Source organism: Protopterus annectens, chromosome 1.part0 (assembly GCF_019279795.1).
Source record: "Protopterus annectens isolate FY-2018-M chromosome 1.part0, PAN1.0, whole genome shotgun sequence".
NCBI lineage: Eukaryota > Metazoa > Chordata > Ceratodontiformes > Protopteridae > Protopterus > Protopterus annectens.
Genome location: NC_056725.1, coordinates 679,687,533 through 679,715,474, shown reverse-complemented (window position 1 = coordinate 679,715,474; position 27,942 = coordinate 679,687,533). Strand labels below are relative to the sequence as shown.

The 27,942-nt window shown below is 40.7% G+C and overlaps 1 protein-coding gene across 1 annotated transcript in view; it reads right to left on the bottom strand.

Annotated features, from left to right (window-relative positions):
- LOC122794026 (ryanodine receptor 1-like) overlaps positions 1 to 27,942 on the bottom strand; it is a 2,146,276-nt gene that overhangs the window by 63,424 nt on the left and 2,054,910 nt on the right. Inside the window, 2 exon segments of the mRNA XM_044062140.1 lie at positions 16,092 to 16,192; positions 17,696 to 17,760. Of these exon segments, the coding sequence (XP_043918075.1) occupies positions 16,092 to 16,192; positions 17,696 to 17,760 (166 nt within the window).

Here is a 27,942-nt window from a genome sequence, read left to right as displayed (position 1 = left end):
GGCATACGTGTTTGCACATGCCGTGCCCATTGCTACACCTACAGCTTGCAGAAAATATTCCGACTCAAAGAGAAATACATTGTTGTCCAAGATCAGATCTAATAGAGCACAAATCATGTTGACTTTAGAACTAGAATAGCTACTTTCCTTAATCAGGAACTGTCTCACATTATCAATCCCATCTACATTGAGGATAACAGTAAAGAGTGAATTCACATCTAAAGTTACAAATAACACTCTTTTGACCTCACTCTCATCCTTGTCCCTAGCCCAAGCATACAAATGTTCCAAAAATTGCATACTATCCCTTAGAACAGTGTCAACTGTATCTAGTATGCTCTTAAGTTGCTTTTCACAATAAATGGACATTGGCTCTGCGAGCCACCTCCTTCCTGATACAATAGGGCAAAGGGGAGGATTCAGTATTTTTTTCTTCACTCAAGCATTTTCCATTGAAACAATGGAAAAGGTTCCACTGTCACAGTACCTCTGTGGTCTTTATTACCAGAAGAACAAGAAGCAGAATCTTCTTCTGTTTCACAGCTCCCTTTTTGTTCGATAAACTTTTGTATTTCCTCCTTAGGATGTACTGCATCAAAAAATGACTTTGTCCAGGAAATACTATTCTGAAGATAGCTGGGTACAGAGTTTGAATCTCATGCCTGCTTCTCGACATTCCTTGCATAATGGAATAAAGTTACTCCTCTTCTGCTTGGAAATATGAGAATGAGGTGAGTAATCATTCTCCACAAACACTCTGCTGTCTCTCACTTTTAGTACTTTATCCTTCTGCCACAGTTTTGTCAGAAACAACTCCTTATTTTGGTAGGATTGTATCTTTATTATTAAAGGTCTAGATTGCTTTTTCATAGCCAGCTTTGGAGCATGCACACAATGTGTCCTTTCAATTAACAACTCCTGCTGTGTAATAGTAGACCAGTTGCTTATTTGTGCTTTCATATAATTAATACAGTCTGTTCCTTCCAGCATTTCTGGTGTAGCAAAAAATCTTAGGTTTTCTGTACGTGATCTGTCCTCTAATTCTATTATTTTTTGAAACAACTCTTCTTGAGCAGTCTCATATTCAGGCAGCCTTTTTCTTCATTTCAACCTCTGGTTTTTGCAGTTTTATGACCTCATCTGAATATCTGTTTAAAGCTACTTACATTTTTCCAGCCTTTTATTGTTTGAGGTGATATACTCCATTAGCATTTGTCATACGCTTTTCTGGAGCTTGCACTGCTTTTTGCTGAAAAGCTGTAGTTCTCTTCCTAGTCAGTGTTTTTTACTCATCTTTTGTAGCTGATTTTCTTTCAGGTCCTCTGTATTTCATTTCTCCTGGCATCTAGACAGTGCACTTACTCTCCAGTTACTGAAATTTACTCAAAAATATAAGTCCACTATCTTTCTCTGCTGAGTGTCTTTCACACTGGGAGAGCTAGAATTAAGCTGTTACTCAATATGCAGCCATCTTAGATGTCCCGGAGAGACTGACTGTTATTCCTCTGCTACTCAGTATGCATCCATCTTGGAAGTCCCAGCTAGACTGACTATTATTCCTAACTGGGAAGAAAGATAGAGCAAGGACTTCCTGGCTTGTATGTGAAGAATGCTGGTCGGGGAGGATACAAGGTAGCCATCCAAATATGGAACACTCAGAACCCCTGCAGTCTGAGATGAGCTGCAAACACTGACATGCACTAGATGAACACCTAGGAGATTGAGGTGAGACCAAAGGGCAAGGTACTGTAGAGGAGGTACTGGCTCTCAGCAGAAAGTGAATAAACCTCCTGAAGCTCCTATCCACTTTTATGTGATAGTATGAATCCTGGAGTTCTATCGAATCCTTCCTCAACAGCAGTAGGATGGACTTTATCATGACCATCCAGAATTTCATTTTTTTTCACAGTCTGGTTCAAGGGACTGAAGTCCAGAATGGGCCTGAGGTCCCTGTTGTCCTTAAGCACTAAAAACAAACTGAAGTAAATTCCAGTTCCATGTTGGTCTTGTGGGACCTCCTGGATGACTCACTTGCCTAGCAGCTTTTTTACTTCTAGTGCTGCTACTGCTTTCAGCTGAGTGGGTGGCAAATTGGGAAGTTTTCTTGAATACAGGAGTTGAGAAAAGAAAATGAATATATAATCTCTGGTTATAATCCCCTGCACCCATACATCTTGGGTGATGGATGCTCAGACCATTGGGTACTGGATATGTGCCCCCCTTCTGCCTCCAGCCTGTGACATCTGGTAACCTTTCAGGAATGCTGAAAAAGCTTATCAGAGAAAGGATCCTGAAGGTCCTGCTTCTGTGGTCCACCTCTGCTACAGGGGTGACATACACTATGATTGTATCCTTCCTCTGCTTGGGGAGTGTCTATTGCCAAAACTGTCTGGTGCAAAATCTTGGGATTTGCAGAACCACAATGTCTTCCCACCTTACTAGTTTCAAGAGAACGTCGGGTCGGGAGGGGGGGGGTAAAAAACCCTATCCCAATGGCAGATAAGGTTTTACCCTCTTTATTCACAGTTTCTCTTTAGCCTTTGGCCCAAACAGGTTGGACGCATCATAGGGGCATTAATAAAGGGCATTTTGAAGTGTTCCATGAAGATACAGAGATGCATCTAGCTGTGTCATCTGACAGCTATTCCTGTGCCTGCTGGTCTTGATGTGCCATCAGCTATATTTGAGATAAGGTGCATTGACACAATTGCCAAGGACTGAAGGGTGGCCAACAAAGTGTTGAAAACATTCTTTGTCTCTGCAGATAAGGATCCAGAGAGTGATTTTGGAAAGTACCATAGTCAAATTGCTCTGAAAACATGTCACATGAGCTAGGTAATTCAGCATCTTAAGCACTAAGGTCACTGAGATATAAACCTGCTTACCAAACCTGTCCAAAGCCCTGTACTCCCTGTTAGGGGGATGGGCAGTGGAACTCTCATCGAGCTCCTTCATGGTGGCCACCACAGGAATACACGGTGAGAACCTTGCTCCAAAAAGGACACTCTTTTGAGGACACTGGGATGGACTGGAGAGGACTCCAAACTTGATGGGACCCCCCTGTATGAACTGCCTTGACAGTCTTATGGACTCGCTGTTCTTATGTGACTGAATATGCAGGACAAGGACCTGAAGAGCTTCAAGGGATCAGGAGTAGATCTAAGCAGGGAAGGGAAGCTTGCTCTCTAGTCTAAGAAAGCAGTCTCTCAAAGGCCTCAAAAGTCATAGTCAAAGCAGGCCCTGATGCCATCCCAGTAGGATCCAATAACTTCAACATAGGCTGGCCCCAATAATCTCTCTGACTCGGCGTTGACACACTGAGGGTAAGTGACAGCTCCAACAACTTTGTAGTCGATCTCAACAACGAGACACTGGTGCTAGTTCCGAGACTCCAAGATGCTTCAAGGTCTGAGTTACTCTGAGTCAAGTGGGTCAGAGAAATGGTCAGTGTCAATAAAGATCAAGCTTTCAAATTCAACACAGACAAACCCTGGGAAGCACTCAGATCGAGGTGGCCCGAGTGCAAGGGTCAGATCGGGGAAGGAGCTACAATATAATGGGAAGATGGAACAAGTCTCAAGACTTGGGTCAAAGCTGGGAGAACTCCTAGCTGTTTCTGGATCCTGAGGAATTTCTTCGTCATTCTGTTAACTTCTGCTTCTGACTGGCTTTTAGAGGACCACAATAATCTCAGGGATGAAGTAGTTGATGGGGGTCTAGAAGTCCTATGAAAAAAGATTTCTTGCAGGAAAGACAACTGGAGCCTAAAGGTTACTGGAAAACGAAGTTATGTACTCACCATAACGTTCCATCTGAGTAGATACTTCATTTGTCTGCAACCTGTGGGAGTCAGATCTGACCTCGGATCCGAACCGGCAGCTTTCCAAGCTTCAAGATCCAAGCTCCTAGCTCCTCCCCCTACCCATAATCCCTTACTACCAACCACATTACCTCAGATCGGTTATTTTGCCCTATAGGCTAAAGATGGAGAAGAAATTCTCCAAAGGACAATAGATTACCGAGGTTCGGGGGATGGCAGGGGGGGGTCGGTTGCAGACAAATGAAGTATCTACTCAGATGGAACGTTATGGTGAGTACATAACTTCTTTATCTGAAGTAGTTACTTCATTTGATCTGCAACCTGTGGGACAGAGTCCCCAGCTTACCTAAAGGCCCTGGGTGGTCCCTACGGAAGGATATTCCGAAGCACCGCGGAGCCAAAGGAAGCCCTACTTCTGGAGATCATGTCCAGCTTGTAATGAGAAATGAACGTGTGGGAAGAAGACCAGGTAGCTGCTGAACAAATATCATCTACTGGAACTCTAGACCAAAAAGCTGTTGAGGTAGCCACAGATCTAGTAGAATGCGCCCGAACGGCAATCGGAGCTGGCTTCCCAGCTGAAATGTATGCTTGTCTAATACATTGAGAGATCCAATTTGCCACTGTCACCTTAGAAATTGGTTTGCCCATAGCTGACTTAGCATAAGAAACAAACAACTGGTCTGACTTGCGAAAATCTTTAGTCCTATGCAAGTAAAAACGTAGTTGTCTGTGCACATTCAATTTGTGCAATATGTATTCACCTTTGTTTTGGAAACTCGGGAAGAAAACAGGGAGATTAATAGACTGATTAATATTAGTCTCTGTGGCTACCTTAGGTAGAAAAGAAGGATTAGTCCTGAGGGCCACCCTATCTTTGTGAAAAATAAGGTATGGATACTTAACGCACAAAGCTTGCAACTCTGATACCCGCTTGGCTGAGGTAATAGCAACCAAGAAGGCCGTTTTCCAAGATAAAAATTTTAAAGGCACTGAGGCCGCCGGTTTGAAAGGTGGTCCTGTTAATGTTTGTAAGACCAAGGTAAGATCCCATGGAGGAATAGCTGGCTTAATGGGAGGCTTTAAGAGAAACATGCCTTTTAAGGCTTTGCATATCTTTGCTGATGCCAAAGAATTTATGCCATCCCCCACATGATAATGAGAGATGGCTGCAAGTTGGACTTTAATGGTGGACGCACTAGCTCCCTGCCTAAAAAGGAGGGATAGAAAGTCCAGGATAGTGGGAATAGGAACTGTAAAGGGATCTAAGTCCTTATCCTTTGCCCAGATGGAAAAGCGTTTCCATTTACTGTTGTAGAGCTTTCTGGTGGATGGCTTATGAGCTGCCACCAGAATGGCCTTAACCGGGAACAAGATACCGGGAGTCCTTGCCATTAATGGAACTGGATCAACCAGGCCGTGAGCCTGAGGTCGACCAGGTTCAGAGTGTGGCATCTCGTCGGATGCAAGATTAGGTCTGGTCTGGGATCCAGAACCCATGGGGGGGCCACACTGAGACTGCAGAAAGGGGAACCAGACTTGTCGAGGCCAGAATGGGGCAATGAGAATCACTTTGCTCCCCAACCGACAGGCTTTCTGGATGAATTTCGTTATCAGAGGAAGAGGAGGATACGCATAAAGGAGACCGGGCGGCCAAGCATGAACCAGAGCGTCCCTGGGGGATTCCCCTCTGGGGGGAACTATCGCGAAGTAATCACTGCATTTTGAGTTTAGGGGAGAGGCAAAAAGGTCGCAGCGAGGTTGACCCCATTTGAGGAATATCTGCTTCGCGACAGAGGGATTCAGAGACCACTCGTAAGGGCTGAGAAACACCCGACTTAAGCTGTCTGCTAACATGTTGGACCGCCTCGGAATGTGCGTTGCTATCAGAAAGCGGTTGGTGGAAATAGCCCATTCCCACACTCTCATGGCTTCTCGACACAAGGGTTAAGACCTGGTCCCTCCCTGTTTGTTTATATACCAGACAACGGACATGTTGTCCTTCTGGATTGCAATAGTCCCCAGAGGTAGAAGGTGATGGAGAGCTTGCAACGCCAACAGCACTGCCCTCATCTCTAGGACATTGATATGCAATGCAGTCTCTAGAGAAGTCCACGTGCCTTGGACGGACTTGCTTGCGCAATGCCCGCCCCACCCGAGGCAGGAAGCGTCCGTGGTCAACGTGGCTTTGACTGGGGGAATCACAAAGGGTCTCCCTTCTTTGAGTTCTCGAGCCTGTAACCACCAAAGTAGGGAGTCCCTGCATGCCCTGCTCAGAGGAATCGGCATGTCCAAGGGATGGACCGATAGTGACCATTGGACCTGGAGAGTCCATTGTAACACTCGCATTTGCAGACGGGCATGGAGAGAGAGGCCGATCGCTGCCAACATAAACCCTAACGCCCTCAGGACTAATTCTGCTGGAGGAGCGGGGCTCCGAAGAAAGTCCAAGACTTGGTGAGACAAACTGTTCAGCCTGACCGATGTCAGAACCACTCTGGAGATTCGAGTGTCCAACCTGGCCCCTATGAATTCTAGGGCTTGAGTGGGGCACAGGCAGGATTTCTTTAGATTCACTGAAATGCCCAAATGACCAAACAGAGATAGGGCGTAATCTCTCGCCGTAACCAGAAGATGCTTGTTGGGGGTGGTGAGGAGCCAGTCGTCCAGGTAAGGGAACACCTGAATGCTCTGGAGTCTCAGGTGGGCTGCAACCACTGCCATGACTTTGGTAAACACTCTGGGGGCTGAGGTTAGGCCAAATGGAAGAACCCTGAACTGATAATGACTGGCTCCTAGCCGGAAGCGGAGGAACCTCCTGGATCGTCTGTCCATTAGTATATGGTAGTATGCATCTTTGAGGTCCAACGAGCACATATAGTCGTTCTCCTGCAGAAGGGGGAGAATAGATTGGAGGGTGACCATCCGGAACTTTTCCTTGGGTAAGAACAGGTTCAGGGACGAAAGGTCTAGAATGGGTCTGAGGTCCCCCGTTTTCTTTGGCACCAAGAAGAACCTGGAGTAATAACCCAATCCGAATTGATCTGGAGGGACGGGCTGGATGGCTCTTTTTCTTAGCAACTCTGAAATTTCTTGAGTTGCAGACTCCCTTTGATGGGGTGGAACATCAGGGAGATGTTTGGGTTTGGGGGGGGTGCGAGAACGGTATTGTGTAACCCCTGGATATTATCCGGAGCACCCATCGATCGTTTGTAATGGACTCCCAATTTGACAGGAGCTCCGATAATCGCCCCCCGACTGCCTCCAGAGAGGGACAGTCGGGCAAGCCCTCAGGGCTGTTGTGCAGGTCCCTCCGAGAAAGGTTCTCTAGACCCGAAGTTATGCGGGCCCCCTGTGCCTCTGGGCCGGCATCCACCTTGTCCTCCTCTGCCTCTAGAGGATGAGTTGTCCGCAGCGGGACGGGAATGCTGAGATTTACGGAACCACAGCTTCTTTTGCCCCCTCTGATTCCTGGAGAAGTATCTTTGGGGGTTAGAGAAGCGGACTCCAACAGCCGACAGCGGCTTCCCATCTTTTTCGCTTTGGACAAGCATGTCGCGAACTGATGAGCCAAATAAGGCTGAATCATCATAAGGGGCGTTCGCGAAGGACGCCTTGAAGGGGTCCGTGAAGTCACAAAGGTGGAGCCAGGAGTGCCGTTGCAAGACTACTCCCGCTCCGCTAGCTCTAGCGGCTCCTTCCGTGGCATGGGAAAGAAGCCGCATAGATGTATTTGATATGGACTTTAGAGTGGCCATTCGAGTCTCAAAAACCTTTTTGTCTGAGACCGACATGGACTCCGGAGGGGCTGCAGCGTATTCTTTAAGTCACGCTGTAGCCTGATGGTGTGTGCCATGTAGTTCAGCGACCTTATGGCAAAGGTCGCTGAAGCAAACATCCGCTTCCCAATACGGTCCAAAGCCCGGGACTCCTTGTCCGGTGGATGGACCGAAGAACTTTCTTGGGCAAGTTCTTTCTTAGTGGCCGTCGCCACCAACATAGCATCAACCGGCGCACCTTTGGACCAAGAAGGTCTATCAGAAGGAGGGCTGAGGACCTTATCTGGGCGTCTAGGGATAGGCTCCACGGTGTCGGGCTCCTTCCAAGCCCTGGTGGTAATTAAGTCCACCAAGGGGTCGCCTGGGGGGACACCCAGGAGGTAGATGGGCCTGCCTCAAAGGCCTCCAGAAATACGGACTCGTCCAGGGAGGGCTTTTGGGCAGACTACCCCCCTCTTATGCGCAACATTTCCATGATGTCTCCAAATGAGACATCTTCGGGGGGTGACCTTGGTGAACCCTCCGTATCATCCAAATCCGTATCTGTGGTAATGGACTCGGGGGAGTCCAGGTGCCTCCTTTTGCACTGGTGCTTCTGAGGCACCTCTTCGGCGGGGCTGTCCGAAGAGGGCTCGTCCACTGGGTGGTGTTCCTCCCTAGGAACTAACTGGAGGCTTTGGGCAGGCTGTCCAGATGGACAGATGATCGAAGACAGACCCTGATACAGTGGGGGCACGGGTGGATCCGAAGGCCTGGTCGGGGACCTGGATGACCTCGACAGTACCCTCTCCACCACCTCAAAAGCCGAGGGAGATTCACTGTCACCAGCCTGAAAAAGCAACCTCCTCGGCTCCGAGGATAGGATCGGGGTCGGAGCCGAAGCAATCGGACCCGAGGTAGTGGTGTGCTCCATTCCAATCGGCGCCGAAGACACAACCACCCCCTCAGATCCGATGCTCAACCCTCGGCCCCGAGAGCATGGATCCGACAAGCTCGAAGGTATAGTCGGCGTTGAAGACACTATCCCTGTCGGCGCCGACGTATCCCCGGATCCGAAAGGGCCTGGATCCGACAACTCCGAGACCCGATAACGGGTCGGAGAAGGAGCGATCGGGGCAAAAATGGGGGCTGCACTCCCTCCCAAGGGGGGGGGAGGCAAGAGCATCCCCATCTGCATCTGGGTCTGTAAAAATCTTCGCATCATCCGATCCATGTCCGCTTCGGAGATGCTTCTAGTAGACCACGAGGAGGTAGTCGAGGCAGGCCGGGAGGGCCGCCTCGAAGACCTCGAGGGAGACCTATCCTCCTCCTCCGGCTCCGGAGAAAAGGAAGGTGAACGGAGCCGAGAGGACAAGGATCCGGAGACCCTCTCAGGGGACTTCAAAATCTTTTCATGCGGAGCCGAGGGATGAGACTCGGCCTGCCTCTTTGAAGTATGGCCCTCTCTCTCTCTATGTTTCTTCTTCTCCCTGTGGGAAGAAGAACCAGACTCCACAGAGCTAGTACCCAATAAGGGAGGTTGAGTCCCGGGTACAGCTAAGGGAGTAGCCGGCGCCGAAGCTACAGGAGTAGCTTGAACCCGGCTAGGAGAGGAAGAAGAAGCCGATTCCTGAGGGAGTTTTCCCGCCAGGATCAGCTTGTTCTTCCTGTCCCTAAGTGCCCGAGGGTTGAAGGCCGCACAAATTTGGCAGGCCTCTGACAAATGTGCTGGCCCCAGACATAAAACGCACTGAGTGTTGCCATCAGCTGGGGAAAGCTTGTGGCCACACTCAGTACATTTTGAAAATACAGCCTTAGACTCAGCCATAAAATCTCTCACACACACACACCCAAACACTAAGGGGGGAGGGGGAGAGACAAATTTAAACTAAGGAAAAAAGAGTTTTTTTTTTTTTTTTTTAAAGGGGTTTTGAAGGATTCGACACTAAAACAACACGTAGAAAATGATAGTCCAAGGGTTCAACAACCAATCTGAATGTAAAACAAAATCCCCAAGACACACCACGATCCACCAGCTTTCCTTGTAAAACACAGCTTTATTATAGCGATAGACCAAAAACACAGTGCCAGTCCAGGTTAAGCACTTTCACGTATTCCCATACGCTTCATCAGAACAAAGATGAATGGGAATGGCACACATTAAATACTTAAAAACCCACCAACTTTCGTCCTTAGTTAAATAATTGTACAACTAAACTTAAAGTAACAGCTATAATAATGACCTAAGTACACCAAACTTGTTTTGTATAAATACAAGTAGATAAATGACATTCTTTTCAAGAATAGTGAATACAGTGCTCCATACCTAACCATAAATCTTGAAAATTTCATTTAAAATACTTATTTTATTCCATCCATATGTACAAAAATATGTACAAAAATATATGTTATTTAATTATATAAAAAATGTTAAAAACAATCAACATTTAACATTTAATAAGGGGCTTTGTTGAAATCATCTCATTAAGGCCAGGGAAACATGCTGCATTCAGTTTTAATTGCCATTTGATCTCTCTTTCTCCCACAGTTTTCTTAATATCACCACCCCTGGGATTGAACTTCACCTTTTCTAAAATGGCAAACTGAAAATTGTGACGTGTTGTTAGCAACCAAGTGACGAGAAAGGGCATTGTTTTCATCCTTTTTCCTAATACAGTACTGATGATCATATATTCTGTTCTTTAACTGTCTGTCAGTCTTCCCGACATAAAAACAAGGACATGTATTACACATAGCTAAATATATCAAATGACTAGACAGACAGTTCCCATTTACAAACCAAACAGTATTCCTGTTAATATTGCTTAATGTGAACCTCTCACCTTCAAAAATAAAAGAACATTGTGGACAATGTCCACATTTTTTAGTACCCCTGTTTGTATCCAACCTTTTAGATGTCTGTCTGTTAGATTTCCACTCAATAATCTTTTTTATGTTAAACCCAGTTTTGTGTACAAAAGTGGGCTTATCATTAATATATTTCTTAATGCCCTCATCACTAGTAATAATGTTCCAATTATTCCTAATTATATCCTTCACCTTACCAACATGTTGCCCATATCTTAAAATACAGGATTTGGAATAATGGGACTTACTCTCTTCGTTGGAAGTATTTTTCAAGACATTAGGAATGTTACCCTTACCTAGTAAGGGCGGATATTTTCTACCCCATTCTTGCACTACATAGCCGGTCACATCCTTGATCAAGTGGTCAGGATAACCTCTTTTCTTAAACAAATCACCTATAAATTCCATTTCTTGTTTCATCTTTGATTCAATAGAAGTCATCCTAGCAGCTCTGATACACTGCCCTTTTAATATACTGTGTTTTTGAGAATAGGGATGTGTACTGCTGAAATCTAAATATCCATTGCTAAACGTTTCTTTTCTGTAAATCTGAGACTGGAAGGTAGAACCATCGTTATAAATGAATACATCCAAGTAATTAATAGCTGTTCTGTTGAATTGATACACAAATTTCAAATAGGTAGTAGTATTGTTGATGTATTCAATGAACCTGTCAAGTTGAAGTTCATCTCCCTTCCACAAAATAAACAAATAATCTAAATAACGAACATAGCAACCAATCCATTTCATCCAGTCCGAACTGAGAACAAATTCTTCTTCCCAGTCCAATAAGACCAGATTTGCATATATGGGGGCACAAGCAGCCCCCATAGCCACCCCGGAAATCTGTCTGTAATATTCACCTTCATAATAGATGAAATTGTTGTCAAGTACAATTTCTGTGAATTCAGTTATAAGTTGTATTTTGTCCCAACAGTGGCCACTATGCTTAGACAAACAATTGGTGAATCTCTGAATTCCCTCAATTTTGGGTATACATGAAAAAAGATCTTTAATGTCCACAGTAACAAAAATCATATTGGGGCTCCAAAGATCTTGAGTAAAGATACCCAAAAATCCCCATGAGTCTTTCATGATGTGTTGGGTTCTAACTGTAATGTGTTTGAGCCAACAGTCAACCACCCTACCAAAGGGAAAGGTCTTACTGTGGCTCCCAGAAATAATGGGTCTGAAAGGGGGATCCACTAGATCCTTGTGGACCTTTGGTATTCCAAAAATAGTGGCCAACTGCGGGAAATCTACTTTTAAGAATTTGTAAAGATCTTCGTCAATTCTTTCATCTATTAAAAACTCTTCCAGGTAAAGATCAATTCTGTGGTGAGCTATGTTGATTTGATTAAGGGATGATTCCTCGTATTGGGTTGACTTGTTAAGAATGTCAAATATTTTAGCTGTATAGGCATTCTGATCGTTTAAAACAATCCCGCCCTCCTTGTCAGCAGACATTATCCTAATGTTGTGGTCACAAAGGGTATCAATAATCGTCTCCAACTCACTATTATTAATTCCTTGAGTTTTGTTACCTCTCACTTGGTTAAAAAGTGCATAAACTCGGGGAAAGCTTGTGGCCACACTCAGTACATTTTGAAAATACAGCCTTAGACTCCGCCATAAAATCTCTCACACACACACACCCAAACACTAAGGGGGGAGGGGGAGAGACAAATTTAAACTAAGGAAAAAATAGTTTTTTTTTTTTTTTTTTTTAAAGGGGTTTTGAAGGATTCGACACTAAAACAACACACACACAATTTAAAACTAGAAATAGCTATAGAAAAAGGAACAATCTCACCAGGCCAGGAGCTCTTCACTAAGAAGCAACTGTCTTTAGCCACGGCAAAAAACGATCTGGGGTAATGTGGTTGGTAGTAAGGTATTATGGGTAGGGGGAGGAGCTAGGAGCTCGGATCTTGAAGCTTGGAAAGCTGCCGGTTCGGATCCGAGGTTGGATCCGACTCCCACAGGTTGCAGATCAAATGAAGTAACTACTTCAGATCCAAGGTTTCTGTCACTTTGGCGCTAGGGCGGAGGGACCCCAAACAAACCAGAGTACACTTCTTAGGCTTCTTATTCCTGTCTTTGTCGTTGTCCTTTGCTTTTTCTGAACTTTTGCCACTTTTTTACTGAATTGTTATTGGTTTTTCATAAACATAAACATATACACAGTATGTATATCAAGTAAATATTTACAAAGTCAATGCTTAAAGTGGAGAAACAATTCCAAAAACAAACATTACAAAACCAACTATTTACATAGGATATCTATACTTGAAAAACTTTTGTTTTCTTAAATGTATCTTTGAATATGATTATAATTTATTAGTCTTCTGTTTCCAGCACTTGATTTACTTTCTGTCAGCCAGAGTTTAAGGAAGTAGGCTATTCTGTTCTTTCCTTGATTGTTTTCAATTCCAATTGCGAGATTGAGAAGACCATGTTCTTGAAATTTTAAAATTGGGAGGAGTTACAGCTTTTCAGTTCTGTGTAATATTTTTCCTTGCAATAGCAAGGAGAGTCCACAAAATTAAATATTTTTGCCTTGGAACACAAGACGGTATAGGTGTATTCAACAAAACTAGAGATTTTGTAAGTTTGAAATTATCAGTGAACAGTGCTTGTAACAAATAGTTAATACTTTCCCCAATATTGTTTAAGTAAATGGCATTCATAGAACATGTGTTTCCAATTGGCTATTGATTATGATTTACATCTCCAACATCTATTTTCTTTATTACATAGTAGTTCTAATTTGTGTGGTGTTAAGTATGTTCTATGTATAAATTGCCATGTGAAAAGTTGCCAATATAGTGATAAAGATGTTAGTTTTGGAGATGTAAGAATTATTTTTTTTATCTTTATCATCTGGCATTTTGCCATTAACTGTTTCATAGTATTTCCATATATTTTGTTTATTATGAACTCTTGTTTCTGAAACTAATTTATACAATACTGATAAAATTCCTTTCCCATTTGTGGGAAATTCTATCAGCGTTATTAATTGCTCTATGAACTTAGGAACTTTTTCCCTGACAGACTTCTGCATTATTGCCTGTTGGTTTAAAACCATTTGTCTTAATCCCTGCAGTGTTAACCACACGTTATTTTCAAGGTTGAACTCACTAACAATTTGCTAAATCATTAGTAGTTTTATCAACTGATGCCGGTAAATTAGACCATTCTTACTAAGTATTTTAATTGCTACTAAGTTATAATATTATTTTGTGTATATGCTAGTGGGAATATGAAAAAGACCATGCTTTTATATCTGGATTTTTGTTTATAAAGTGCATAAAAGACTTTAGGGTATTGATAATGTGTTTATAATTTATAATTTTGTTTTTCCCTGTTGCCATATAGTCCTTCAATAACCAAAGTAAGCTACTCAGTACTATTTCCTTATGTTTATTTATTGTATCATGAGTGGTTTTTAACCAGATTTTTTCATGTACTAGTTTCCACATGGAAGTATATTCTTGGTTTAGCCATAGAGAAACTGTTTTTAAAGCTGACAATTGCATATATCCTTCTAAATCTGTTAAGCCTATTCCACCTTCTTCCCATTTATCAAAATGATGTCTTAGGGCAACTCTAGGTTTTTTAGGGTACCATAAGAATTTTGTTATTAACCCTTCAAATTATTTTAAATATGATTTAGGTGGAGGTAGCGAGCAAGCTGGTCTAAAGTACAGAATTTTTGGGAATATAATCATTTTAATCATATACAGTCTTTCCTCCATAGTAAAAAAGTAGCTTTTTCCATTTTTGTATGAGTTCTTTGATATTATCCAAAATCTCTTTATAGTTTAGTTGCACTGTTGTATGTACGTCATTTGTAATTTTAACTCCTAAGTATTTGATTGCATCATTTCTAAATAGATATTTATATTTTTTATTTAATGCTGCTTCTTTGTTTATATTTATTAGTAACATATTGGTTTTATTTTCATTAAATGATAGTCCAGAAATCTTCTTAAACTGTTTTGTTGCTTTCCATAGTTCTTTTAGTGTGTCATTATCTTCGTTTAAAGTCAATAAAATATTGTCTGCAAATAGTCGAATCTTTAACTCAAGGTCAGTATCTAGTTGAATTCCTTGAATGTTTGGGTTTGCACGTATGAAATTTGCTAATGGTACTATTACTAATGCGAATAACAAAGGAGAAAGTGGACAACCCTGTTTTGTACCTTTTGTAATGGTAATAGGCTCCAACAAACAGGACCCTATTTTTATGTACGCCAAAGAGTTATCATAAAGAGACCTTTTTAGTGAGGTAAAATTTTTCAAAAATCCATACTCCACCAGTGCAAAGTCATTATTACTCTTATCTGCTACTCTTTCAGGGGAAGAAGTTGAAGAGTGTGGAGGGGGATCTTCTATACTAATGTTGTAACATTAGCTGGAGGAACTATTTTCATAAAAAAATATATAAATATTATACACACACATACATATATATATATATATATATATATATATATATATAAACATTTGCAAAACAACAGATAGTCTATTTCTAAGTGCAATAATGCCCTTCAGGATGGGTGCTACAAGGAAATAGTGTGCTTTTTTAAATTCAGGATGAGGGTCCCCCTCTGTGGCATCAGGTCTCACAAGAGTAGGATGGTCTGCTGTTTCCCCATAGCACACACTCTCTCAGCCATTATTGCTTGATTCCCCAGTTAAGAGTCATGATGGAGGCTAAACCTATTCCAGCATTCAATGGTACAAGGCAGAGATACTAATCTTGGATGGGGCCACTCCACTGTGAGACATTCCCCCCATTCTCACACTTGATATGCATACATGCAATTCTGAAGGACCTTCAGTTCAATTTTGAAACATCTTTGAGATGTCACAAAAACTAAAGCCTTTGGCAACCCTCCTTCATTAAGAAAGGATGCTCATACCCTACTCAGAAGGCACCCATGCCAAGAACGAAACAAGGGTATAATCAGTATGAGGCAGTAACACTATCTGGTGCACCACCATGCCTCTTCCAAGATTTCAGTTGTGCTGTAAAATTATGATTAGTAAGGAGACTTTTGCTGTATTTAGAAAGTGAATTCTACATCTTAAGGGCATAAATGGCCAAAGAAAATGCAGGCACTGTAAGTGTGAAGCTTGAAACAGAGGAAAAGGGAAACGTTTAGCAAGTATTTTGGAGTGAAGCTTAGTTGATAAGGACTGACACTGTGTAAGGCTAATTAATGTACTGGTTAGACTATTTAGCTGCCAGTGTAAGGCAGTGAGGACCCACTGTGAGATAGACATAAATCTACTCATTTTTCTGACAGTCTTTTGAAGTCTTTTTGGTGTTATCAGCAGCACTGATTGTGGCAAATGGAAATGTGAGTCAGTACTCCTTTATCAACAGCAAGTCTGGGGTCCTTCGTGAGGAATTGTAATATCTTGTAAATACAGCTGATTCAGAACGACTTCAGCAATCGGTAAACAAAGTAGGGTCCGTTAATCATGAATCGTAAGCATATATTAAATAAAAGAACTAACAACAAATGTAATACAAATGTACAGATAAATAATAACATTGTAAATGGATGTCTCACTTACTAAAGTTAATAAAAGTGTGCATCGGCAGTATGGCTTATTAATAAACTGTTACTCACATATAATTTGCTAAGTTATGCTCTTCTAGTGTATGAGTCTCAAAGCCATGCGGAGTCGTATCAAAGTAGTCACTGCCAATCCCACAAATGAAGCATTTGGTCTGTAGGAAACAAGAAAAAATGTAAAGAATAAGAAAGTGCAGAAGCCATTTTATAACTTCCTAGCAAGCACTAACATACTGCCTGTAAAAGTACAAAGAAACAACAACTGTTTACCTTGTAATTTAATCACAGAACTGCATTTCTTCTTCACTGCTTTGTAAATTTCCCTATATTTTAATTATGCACCTTATTTTTTAGCAGATATCCAGGGTAATTTGTATTAGTGTACATTTTTGGCAGTGTACTAATGGGAAGTAACTGCAGTCAGCTGTATGTATGTGTGAATGCATGAGTGAGTGAGTGCGTGTGTATGTGCGTGTGTGTGTGTGTGTGTGTGTGTGTGTGTGTGTGTGTGTGTGAGCGCGCATGCAAATGATTACAACAAATCACTTTTTGTTATCCAGGCAGCTGAAATGATTTAGCTGGACATTTTTCATTCAAGATTCAGGTTTATCAAAATGCATATACTTAAACAATTAAACAAATGTAATGTACAGTTTTTATGAATAAATATGATAAAATACAACAGCAACCTAACATGTGAGCAAGCATAACCAACAGCTATCCAGCAAATAATGTAGATGAACTGGTCACCCTGAATAACCATAACTATTACACTGAATAAATGATTAAGACAATGCAGAATAATAAAGGTGACTACAAGATAATAAACCATATGCTATTATTAGGTTTGTTCTGTGATTAGTGCCCAAGTTTTGTCATTGCTACTTATGATGTACATGCTGAATATGTTCTATTTATTTGCAGGAATACACAGCTTTCAGCCATCAGTTGTATGTTCTGCTTGCATTTCCGGAGCTTTGTGGGATGGGGTGGGAGTCCGCATCAGGCATGTAACTACTACTAGTGCCTTCAGGTATTACATCCACAGTATCACACTTTGAGGAAGCATGTGTGTACATCTTCCATTACTGTTACTGCACACCTGATCAGGAGGGAGACGATAAGAGGTAGGGCATAAACAAAAATAGCACCTGTCATAGCAGACAAATGGCATAAAAATCCCTGTTGCTGAGATCTCACTTCTGTAACATGGATAAAAGTGGCAAAATTGGCACCTAAGGTAGATGTAACTGCCTGATGTCCATAAGAGAAATGAAACAAAAATTATATATAAACAGAACCTTTTCATTTGGTGATTGTGAAGTACTTTGTTCCAACATTGAACATGTCTTAACATGGACATGTGTTGAGGCATAGTAGATTATATTTAGGCCAGTTTGGACTAATAGCTGACATAATCTTTGAAAAAAATAAGTTCACTACCTGTTTATAAGGGAGGAGCGAGGGATTCAAGGAACAAAGAAGTATATATATATATATATATATATATATATATATATATATATATATACACACACACACACACACACACACACACACACACACACACACACACACACACATAAATATAACTGTTTGTTAAGAAACCTATAGGTCTACATTACAGAGGAAATAAAAGCCAATTAATAGTTTAATACCTCCATATCTTCTTTGACTTGTTCTTGTTGGTCTCTCAGTTCACCAAAGGCATCAATAATCAGACCTGAGAAAGAAAGATATGTGAATAGCCAACTTATTAATAACATCAATGACCAAATATGTGTCTAAAGCAAAACAATCCATTATAACTAGTTGTTGTTCTGCTCTGCGGTATTATATAAAGTTAAAAAAGGTTACTGGTGATAGTGTACAATAACCCAAAGGAACTATGTCAGGTGACCAAGCTAGCTAAATACATGCCACTGTGTTGCTATGAAGCAGCAAATTCTAAGTACAAGCAACAAGCCTGAAACTGAAAGCCACTATTTATTAAAATAAATTTACCAATGATTTATTTGACGTGACAGTGTTTGTCAATTCTGATATAATTTATTTTTGTCACTGAGTCTTAAGGCATTAAAACTATAATGTTATATATACCTACACTGTTCTCTCACATGACACTGGTTGATGTCTGCATGCTGCATAAAATATCAATCAGAAAACAAAACATAATTCTTCCTTATCACAAAAAGATCCATTCACAAAAATAAAGCCAGTGTGAAACAAAGACACAGGAAGTTTAAAAGCAGAGAAGGCATGCTTTGCAATTAGTTGTTTCTTAATCAAATGTAGGCCCAAATGAAGTTCTGTACACAAAAAATACATTTTAAAGGAATCTTGTACTCCAGTCACAGATTCGAATTGGGACTAGAAGATGATTGTGCTCTGGAAGTTTTAAAGACAAGAGTTCATTGAGAATCTCAGAAGGTGCTCAGTTAAAATATGTCATCAGTCTCTGACTCAGATGAGCAAACGAAATGTTTCATTTTTGTATAATGTAAAATATATTCTTAAAAGAGCATATTATGGGAGCCTTGATTTTTCTGATTCCACCACTATAGAATTTAATGTATATTTTTATCGTAACTCAGGGTGTATTTAGTACCACATACCTTACTGGATTTAATTAATTGTCAAATACGTTAGATGTTAAAATGGTCAAGAATGTACCCAGTCATTAAAATAAACAATATAATGGAGTCAGTGAAGAAAGACAAAATCATCACCTCCATATTCCAGGCATTTGTAGAGTGAGGAACAGTCTAATGACCCAAAGAATGGACTAAAACATAAAGCATGGAAGCTAAAATACTGCAAAATGAAAGACGAGAAAGAAGAAAAGATGAAGGAAAGACAACTAATAATAAAGATCAGTGAAAATGAAGACAATGGTGTAAAAGTCCACTCTGTTAACAGCAGCTAACCCTCCAAAAAGGTTTCCTGTTATTCATTAGCAAAAATGCTGTAGAGTACAAACCTGAGATGATACATAAGTAATCTTAGAGTGGATTTCTGTCAGTATGCAGAAGAACAAGTCAGAAACATGTAATGTAACCCAGTAGGCTACAGCCAACTTACAAGCTGATGCCAAGCAAAGTGTGTTCTCTGCTTCTAGCAAGAAGACTGCAACTTCAGAGGTAACTGTCTCAGAAAAGCTGCACCAGCCTTTCTCAGGGTATAAGAACCTCTTCAAAAAGAGCCAGTACAACATGACAGGTGGCGTGTCAGAGTACAGGGATAACTTAATACGTATGTGGACAGTATTTGTGAGATAAGTATGGGGACAAATGTAATATAAAGGATGAAGGCAACTGAAGTGAAAAATTGCCTAAGGAGGAGTTGTGTCCAAACCATTTAGCAATTTGATAGGCAAGAAATTAAACTTCCAAGCTAGTTTAAAAATAAACCTCAAGAGTTTTTTACTTGTTGCAAGGATGGACAGCCATGGCCAGAGGTTCATGGGGTCTTCTTGAATGCAGCTAAGACAATTTTGGACTCCACTATATGTTTTTTCTGCCAGTTATTGCAGTCCCTGGGAGAATGGAGGCTATGGCTGGACTCTTTGGAATATGTGCCTCTTCATCAGGGTTCTTGCCTATGTTTTACTTTACAAGATGAACTTTCTCATGAGATGGAGGACCCACCCAAAAGGACAACTTGGGGGGAATCAGAAGGAGCAAAGCAAAGATGTTCTCTGACTCAGATGGATGTTTAGAAGCCATTTTACCTTGACCCTGATGGGCTCCAGAAATTTCCCCAAAATGGGGTCATCAGCTGATAAATGGGGAGAATCAACCCTCCTGGTCTTCATCTATATTTGCAGTGGGAGACACGTCTATAAATTATATACGTTTCATCTTGCATTTCATCTTACTCCCTGATTTTGGTGACAGACAGAGACACAGATACTAAAGGGGTGGTTAATGAGGATTGAATACAACCATTATATCCACCTGAAACATGAATTTCATTTCGACTCCATTAGGGAATTTAACAATCCTAAGTCCCATGGGAATTTTCTTTAGTCCAATGCATTTTTTCAAATAAATATTGACCCATACAACATGCTTATAAGCTGCTTTCTCTAAGTTCTTTAACAAATCAAAAGCATCAGTTCCAAAATTCATATTGCCCATACAGGTTGAACCCCTTAATGAAACAGGTATCCTCTTATATAAAAGACAAATTTAATTTTGTTGACAAATTAAAAGAACTTACAGCTACAAAGGAAACATGGTTAATTGCACTGGATTTGCATGTGTTGTACTCAGTTATTCTACATGACATAGGAACAGGACATATGAATAGCATGTGTGATTTCTTTTATTCAAGAAAAAGTTGAATAATGTAGTAACGAGGTGCTTTAATGGACAAACAGCTTGAAAATATTCTTGAAAATAATTGTTTCCTTTTTAACAAGAAATATTATTAGTAGGTATCTGGTGATGCTATGGGGGCAGTTATGTCCCCCAGTTATGCACCTCTTTTTATATCTTTTATCAGTCAGTTCATTACTGGCTACTTGCTGCAAGGATGACTTTTTTTTTTTTTTTTTTGTGGTCAGACAGTTTACAGAAACTGGATTATTTTTTTAATTATGAAAACAGAACAACCCAGTTTTTACAGTTTACAATACACTATTCAAGTAAGTGGTTCATTTTTTGGACAAAGAAATTTTCAAGAGACCTGGCACCTTTTTTTAGTTATGTTTGCAATCTCAAAAGCACAATGCAGCAAAGCGTTGAGCTGACTGTGAACACTGTTACCTACACTGAGGCTGAAAATATAGCACACCTACTTGTCCAATAAAATTAGCTCCAACTTTATCCCTCTCTCTCTTTCATCTGTCTCTCAAAATATACATGAAACTGGCTCTCTTCCAGCTATCACACAAGACCAAGTCCTAAAACTGCTATCAAAACATTGCATCAAGGAGTCCTAACAATATCCATGGATACATCTTAAATAGCATGAAGAATGATTTAGCCACACCCCTAACAACACTGTTCAGTCTCAGCCTCCATACAGGTTTTGTACCAGGTGAATGGAAAACAGCTGCAGTCATTACCCTGCATAAGGGAGGACTTTCCACATACTCAGGCAATTACAAACCCATAAGTCTGACCAGCCTTATACACAAAACCATAGAATGACTTAGCACGGAACTAATCAATCAGGATGCAGGGAATCTCCAAACACTGGACCCATCTCAGTTTGGATTCATCAAGGTCAGGTAATTTTTACTCAACCAGCTGTATTTTGTTTAAAGGTCACTAAAGCAATGGATGACAGTTAAACAGTACATGCAGCATACCCTGACCTGGCCAAAGCATTTAAAACAATTCCTCACTCAGGAATTTCAGAAAAGCTAAATAATCTGGGAATAAGCCTCTATGTCATCTACGGGACTGCCAAATGGTTCACAGATAGGACACAGGAAATCAAAACAGGGGAAGTTACCTTTATACAGAGACCAATCAAGAGTAGCATTCCCCAAGATTCTGTGCTAGGACCTTTCTGTTTGCATCTATTTTTCTGATTCATAGGTTCATATGAGGTTACTAGGTTAGTGGTTCTAGAGCCTTTACATGCCTAGCCATGTTAATCCCAAGTATCCCCATTTGTTCTTTTTGGGTAGTTTGCAGAATGAATTTATGAACAAAGTGGGTCTGTGATCAGTACAGGCTACCCCTGTCCATGATGGACATGGGTGCCACACCAGGGGTGAATTTGCAGTCTCCCATCCAATTATCTAACTTGTGTTTGAATAGGGTCAATGAGGAGCTGTGTTTTATGTGAATAGGAAGTCTATTCCAAAGAAGTGGCAGTCTCTGGTAGACATATCCGTCTCTCCAACATGTTCTGTTAATGTCACAAGCTAGGTTGAGATCCCTAGAGCGAGGGACTCTTGTGCTATTTGACTTGCGAATGCTCAGCATCCATTAGGGCAGGGTTGGAGATTGCTCTATAGGCCAGGCACAAGTCACCTCTCAACAGTTGACAAGATACAGAGTAAACTGACAGGGCTTTCAGCCTATCCACGTAGGTCATGGTTTGCCATCCCTGTACTTTCTTAGTGAGAAACCTCAGAAGTCTCTCCAGCTGCTGCAGGTGTCTGGTGACGTAAATGCAAAAGGGTGCATTGTACTCTATTAGTGGTCTGATGAGGATCGAGTACAGTGGAGTTATAACATCCCTTGACCTGGATGCTATGCCCTTGCTTATGAGGTGAAATACTAGAAGGCTTTTCTTACCACTATAGAAACATGGTGAAAAAGCCAATACTAAAAGGCTCTGGCTGATTAAGTTTGCAGATGACTGCAAGCTAGGTGCAGTCATTGAATCCCCAAATGACCTAGCCATCCTGCATGAAGGTTTACCCAAATAAATAACTGGTGCCAAAATCATGTACTGAAACTAAATGCCAAAAATGTTATTGTGTCCTTTGGGAAATCATTTACAGCAGTGAACTATCTCATTGGCAATATGCCATTACGAGATGACCCAGTTATTTGGGATTTGGGAACTTATGTGGACTGTGTACTTACTGTAGATCAACATTTGTCCATTGTTGTAAGAGTCTTTCTATATTGCACAGCTTATGAATAAAGATATTTTGTCTAAATCTAGGGATGTCATTGACCCCGCTTACTCAGTCCTCATTCGGCCAGTCATTGAATATAGTTTGGCATGTATATGTCCAGACACAAGTGGAAAACGACAGAGATATATTACTAAAAGGATACAAGGTCTAAATAACATGTTCTACATGGGCCAACTCAAAGCCCTGTCACTATATTTAGTATCCTACAGACTGCTAAGAGGAAAATGCCGTGGTGGTACGGCGGTAGCGTTGTTACCTCACAGCAAGAGGTTCTCCGGTTCGATTCTCGGTGTGCCTTGAGAGTGCCTTCTGTGTGGAGTCTGCATGTCCTCCCCATGGTTGGGTAGCATTTGAAAGACATGTGTGCGTAAATGGACGTGCCATCGTTGAAGGTTGGGCGTTGAGCTGGCACCTTGGCGTTTTGTAAAAATCTACTGCCAATCATTAGCGGACCGGAGTTCCACTGTGGCGACCCCTTACCGGGGAAAAAGCCGAAAAGACAAACAAACAGACTGCTAAGAGTTGACCAGTGTCTGGCATTTAAGGCATCCTCCAACCCAATACTGATGGATTTACTGAACATCAGCAAGATAAATGGCATCAGAAATACTCCGTCTATGGTTCTAAACCTCGTATGCAAAATCAACAGAATGGTTTGAGGGCAGGTATATTTAAGGCAGGATACCACTGATCAGAAACTGGATTCCTCATCCACAAACAAAATTCATCTCTGTCCATATCCAACAGTAACTTGGATCTATACATGGGAAACAAAAATTTACCCCAGGACTGCCCCCTGTACTACTAATAGAGGCAGTGCCTACATGCTTTATCCCATACATGGATTCCCTCAAATTATTTATATTATGATCCCAGTTATTCTCATTAGGGGTAACATATAATTTATGATGATGGGATGGGTAAAGCCAGTCTCTAAAATATATTTTATATATATGGTATAGGTAAATTTGAGCACAAAAAAGGAAATTGGCTAGACTTAAAATGGCGAACAAGGGCAGCTAGCTTAGTACTTATCTATGAACCCATGAACCTACAAGAAGCTTAGATACTAGAATTTACAAATAGCAGCCCACTGGGAGTTCTTATGTTGACTACAGCAGTGCACATCAAAAGAGCCTAACACTGAACAGCTGGAAGTCAGATGATCAGGGTCTTGAGTCTGACCTATGAAGATTTTGAACACAAGATGAGAGAAATAAAAAAAAATTAGTTTCCATAGAAATGTTACTGTGAGGTAAATTGTAATGAAATTACAGAGCAAGTGAAAAAAGGAGGGCAGGGAAATTCAAACCAATATTTTTATTTGAAAGGGAACAAAATAGTCAGTGATAGTTACTGATGGTTATAAAGAAGACAGATACCTGGGGATGGAGATACACTTTAGAGTGGACAGTTTCCATATGAAAAGTATTATATGAAGCAAGATGAAGATTCTAAAATGTTATGCAACCATCTCTGGGGTTGTGGATGAGAACCCTTATATTTATAACATGAAAGGTGACAACTTAAAATGTTTATGAGAAAGTAATAAACAGAGTGACTGAAAGGGTCACACAAAAAAAGAAGAGAAACATGTACATGTGTTTTTGTGGCATTTACAGGTTCACTGCTAATAACTCATATTATTCTGATGAGAAAACAGGGAAACTTATGAAGGGAAATGAACAATTTAAATTGTGTAGGAATAATGTTGTTTATGTTGCTGCATGCATCTCTTGGAATGCTTTTTACAAGGACAAAACTGGCAGGAAGCTTTAACAAGTGGTAAAAAAACATGCATGCTATAAAAAATAAACACAGTTTAGAATGGATTATACAAACTTTCCACATTTTAAGAAATGTTTTATTTTATAGAGAGCATGAGTGCTTCTGAAAGAAAAGGGCCTGTTGAGCTATTGCTTGATAGGAAGAAATTTCTGGCAACATGATGTGGTAGCTAGCATTATATTTTCATGCAGTGTTAAGAATGTTTACAGTGCAGTGGCTATAACAAATTAGCTTTACAAGCAAAGGTCTGATGTGCAATTCCGGATATTAACTTAAACATTTTTGTTATTTTTTAGTGAAAGTTTTACAATTATATTTTTAATATATTCAGCTATATAAAGTGGAAAGCTTGTCAGCTGGAAGGAGTGGTGATTGGCATAAAGTGAACATGTAATTTTCAAACTTATTTGTGTTTTAAAATATTTATCAGTCCAATGAAGCCCATTAGGAATGAAAGGACAAAAGTACTAATGAATAAAAACATTTTCCCTGTTTTCTCATCAAAATGGTAGCAGTTATTAAGAATGAACATGTAAATACCCCAAAACACAGCACAAAATACAACTTATCATTGTATAAATAACAAACATTTGGTCCTAGATTTTTAGAATATCCATGTATGTAAATATGTAAAAATTTTTTGTAACTCAGACTACTGATGTATGTGAAAATGTAAATTTTTTTGTATCTCAGACCTTTGATGTAATTTGATTGTATTTCTTTCTACGTGGAGCTTTTCTCCCTAGGCCTCTGCTGAAAATGGGTCACCACCCAGTCGGACTTTCCCAATAAACAAATGTAAAATAAAAAAAAATAAATAAACCATCCTTTTTTGCAGAAGTGGACTGTTTGATGTGTGCATATATATATATATATATATATATATATATATATATATATATAAACATATAATGAATAATTACAGGTGATCATGTTCAAAACACAAAACATCAAACATACTCATCAGTGATTAGCATTTATCACCACCAAAACCATTTAACAAAAGCAATCACAAACATAAACCAATAGGTTACATTTGCCATTAAAAAAAAAAGTAAAATAAAAATAACTTTTATGTAGAGGGGCTCTGCACCCACACCTCCTGATATGGGGTCCATGTCCACTTATCCTTGGAAATTAAATATAATATCTCCAGGGTCACACAACCTTAAAGAAAGGGGAAAACTCCTGAATTCATAGGTTCATAGGTAAGTACTAGGCTATCTGCCCATGGGCATTTATAAGCCTAGCCACAGAGTGATGGCTTTCGCCTCCCTATTAGATTAGTAACCTGGGCCTCTGTCAACAGGGCTCCTGAAGTGATCTCAGGGTAGAACTTACGATTACCCATCCACTCATCAAGATTTCTCTTGAAAAGGGTCAGAGAGAAGCTCTGTCGAATATAGATTGGGATTCTATTCCAGAGTGAGGGGAGTCGCTGGGACAGGAATCTATCCCTCCAGCATGTCCTGTTTATTGTTGTACATAGGTTCAAGTCGCTAGAACGAGTGATTCTGAGGGATCTCTTTTTTTTGAGGTGAAGCATGTCCATTAATTCATGGTTTGACATGGCCCTATAGGTCAAACATAGATCACCTCTGAGAAGACGGTAAGCGACTGAGAAGAGCTGGAGCTTTTTTAGTCATGCTTCATAGGGTAATTGTTTAAGGCCCTTAATCCTCTTAGTGAGGTACTTCTGTGATCTTTCTAGTTGTTGCAGGTGTCTAGTGAGATACATCCCAAATGGGGCATTGTACTCTATTATGGGCCTAATGAGTGAGGAGTAAAGGGGCACAATCACCTCCTTGGATCTGGATGAGAAACCCTTTGTGATCAGGTGTGCCAAATAGAAGGATTTCCTGACTGTTTTGGCTATGTGGTTATCAAAGGAGAGCATGCTATCTACTTGGGTACCCAGGTCCCTAATTACTTCTTCTGTCCTTAGTGGATTCCCATCTATGTGGTAGTTTGTAGGTACTTTGTTTTTCCCAAATGGGATTACTATGCATTTTTGGCATTTAGCTTGAGGCCGTGACTTTGACACCAGGTGTTTGTCTCTGTGAGACCCTTTTGCAGGATGTCTGTGTCAGCTGGAGAGTCAGTTATTGCACCCAATTTATAGTCATCTATGAACTTGGTTAGCCACAGTCCCTCTGCCTTTGCCTGTACTTCGGAGAAATATATACCGAACAGGATGTGTCCCAGGACTGAGCCCTGTGGGACTCCGCTTGTGACTGGTTTAGAGTCAGACATGGCGCCTGCCACTCTTACCATGTGGGTTCTGTCTGAGAGCCAATTGGCAACCCATCTCGTGACATAGGGGTTAATATTTAAGTTGGTGAGTTTGTCTATGATTCCTGAGTGTGGGATGGTGTCGAACGCCTTAGCGAGGTCCAGATATGCTGTGTGGACCACCTTCCCTTCATCTATAGCCTTGGTGACTGTTTCAAAGAAGTCGACCAAGTTCAGGCGGCAAGATCTGCCTTTAACAAAGCCGAACTGGGTGGGGTCCAGTGCCTGGAGGTTCCCAATGTCCCTGTTAATGAGCTCCATGATATTATTTATTACATCTCCTAACCTTACACTAGGATGTATTACCTGTAACACCTGAAATACAAACATATGATTACTACCTGCATTGAGAGTATGCTTTGCAAGGGCACTATATTGTTGTTGTCTATTTAGACAGTACATATGATCACGAGTACGCTCCCTAAGGGATCTGTTTGATTTACCTACATAGAATGAAAAACAACGTATACAATGTGCTATGTATACAATGTTTCTAGTTGCACAGGTACTGTCGTACATTAACGTCCATAGATGTCCAGTGTCTGGATGTTTATAATAATGTGATTGATCAATATATACGCATTGTTGGCAACTCCCACATTTGGTTGTTCTTTCAAAACCTGTTCTAACCTGTGGGGAACAAACCATTGCATTACATAGATGGCGCTTGAGATTGTGCATGTTACTATATGTAAAAGATGGTACTTCTCCCACCAATCTCGCTATACTGCTATCAGCTGTTAAGATATTCCAATTTGATCTTATAGCCTCCTGTACTATGTTCAATTTAGCCCCATATTGTACGACGATGTTTATAGGTTTTGTTGCCATTGTTCTGCAACTATCTGTTGTCATATCAGTTTGATTTTGCAGAAAATAAGGTTTCGCCCTGCTCTTCCTAAGTTCCTCCATTTCATGATGTACCTTGTCGATTTCATTCTGTGAGTAACCCCTTTGTCTCAGCCCTCCCCTTAATTCTTCAAGACCTGTTGTGTAGTCTTGGGGAAGTGTAGATATATGTGAGACCCGCATAGCTTGACCCTTGATTATGTTTTTAAAGATATGTGGACTATGCATACTCTCTCTGTGTAAAAATGCTGGTTTGTAAAATGCTTTACGGTGTATCCTAGTATTAATCTCTTTAATCTCTTTATTAAGTTTAAAAACATTGACGTCAAGGAAATCTATTGTGTGATAAGAAAAATTCATAGTGAACTT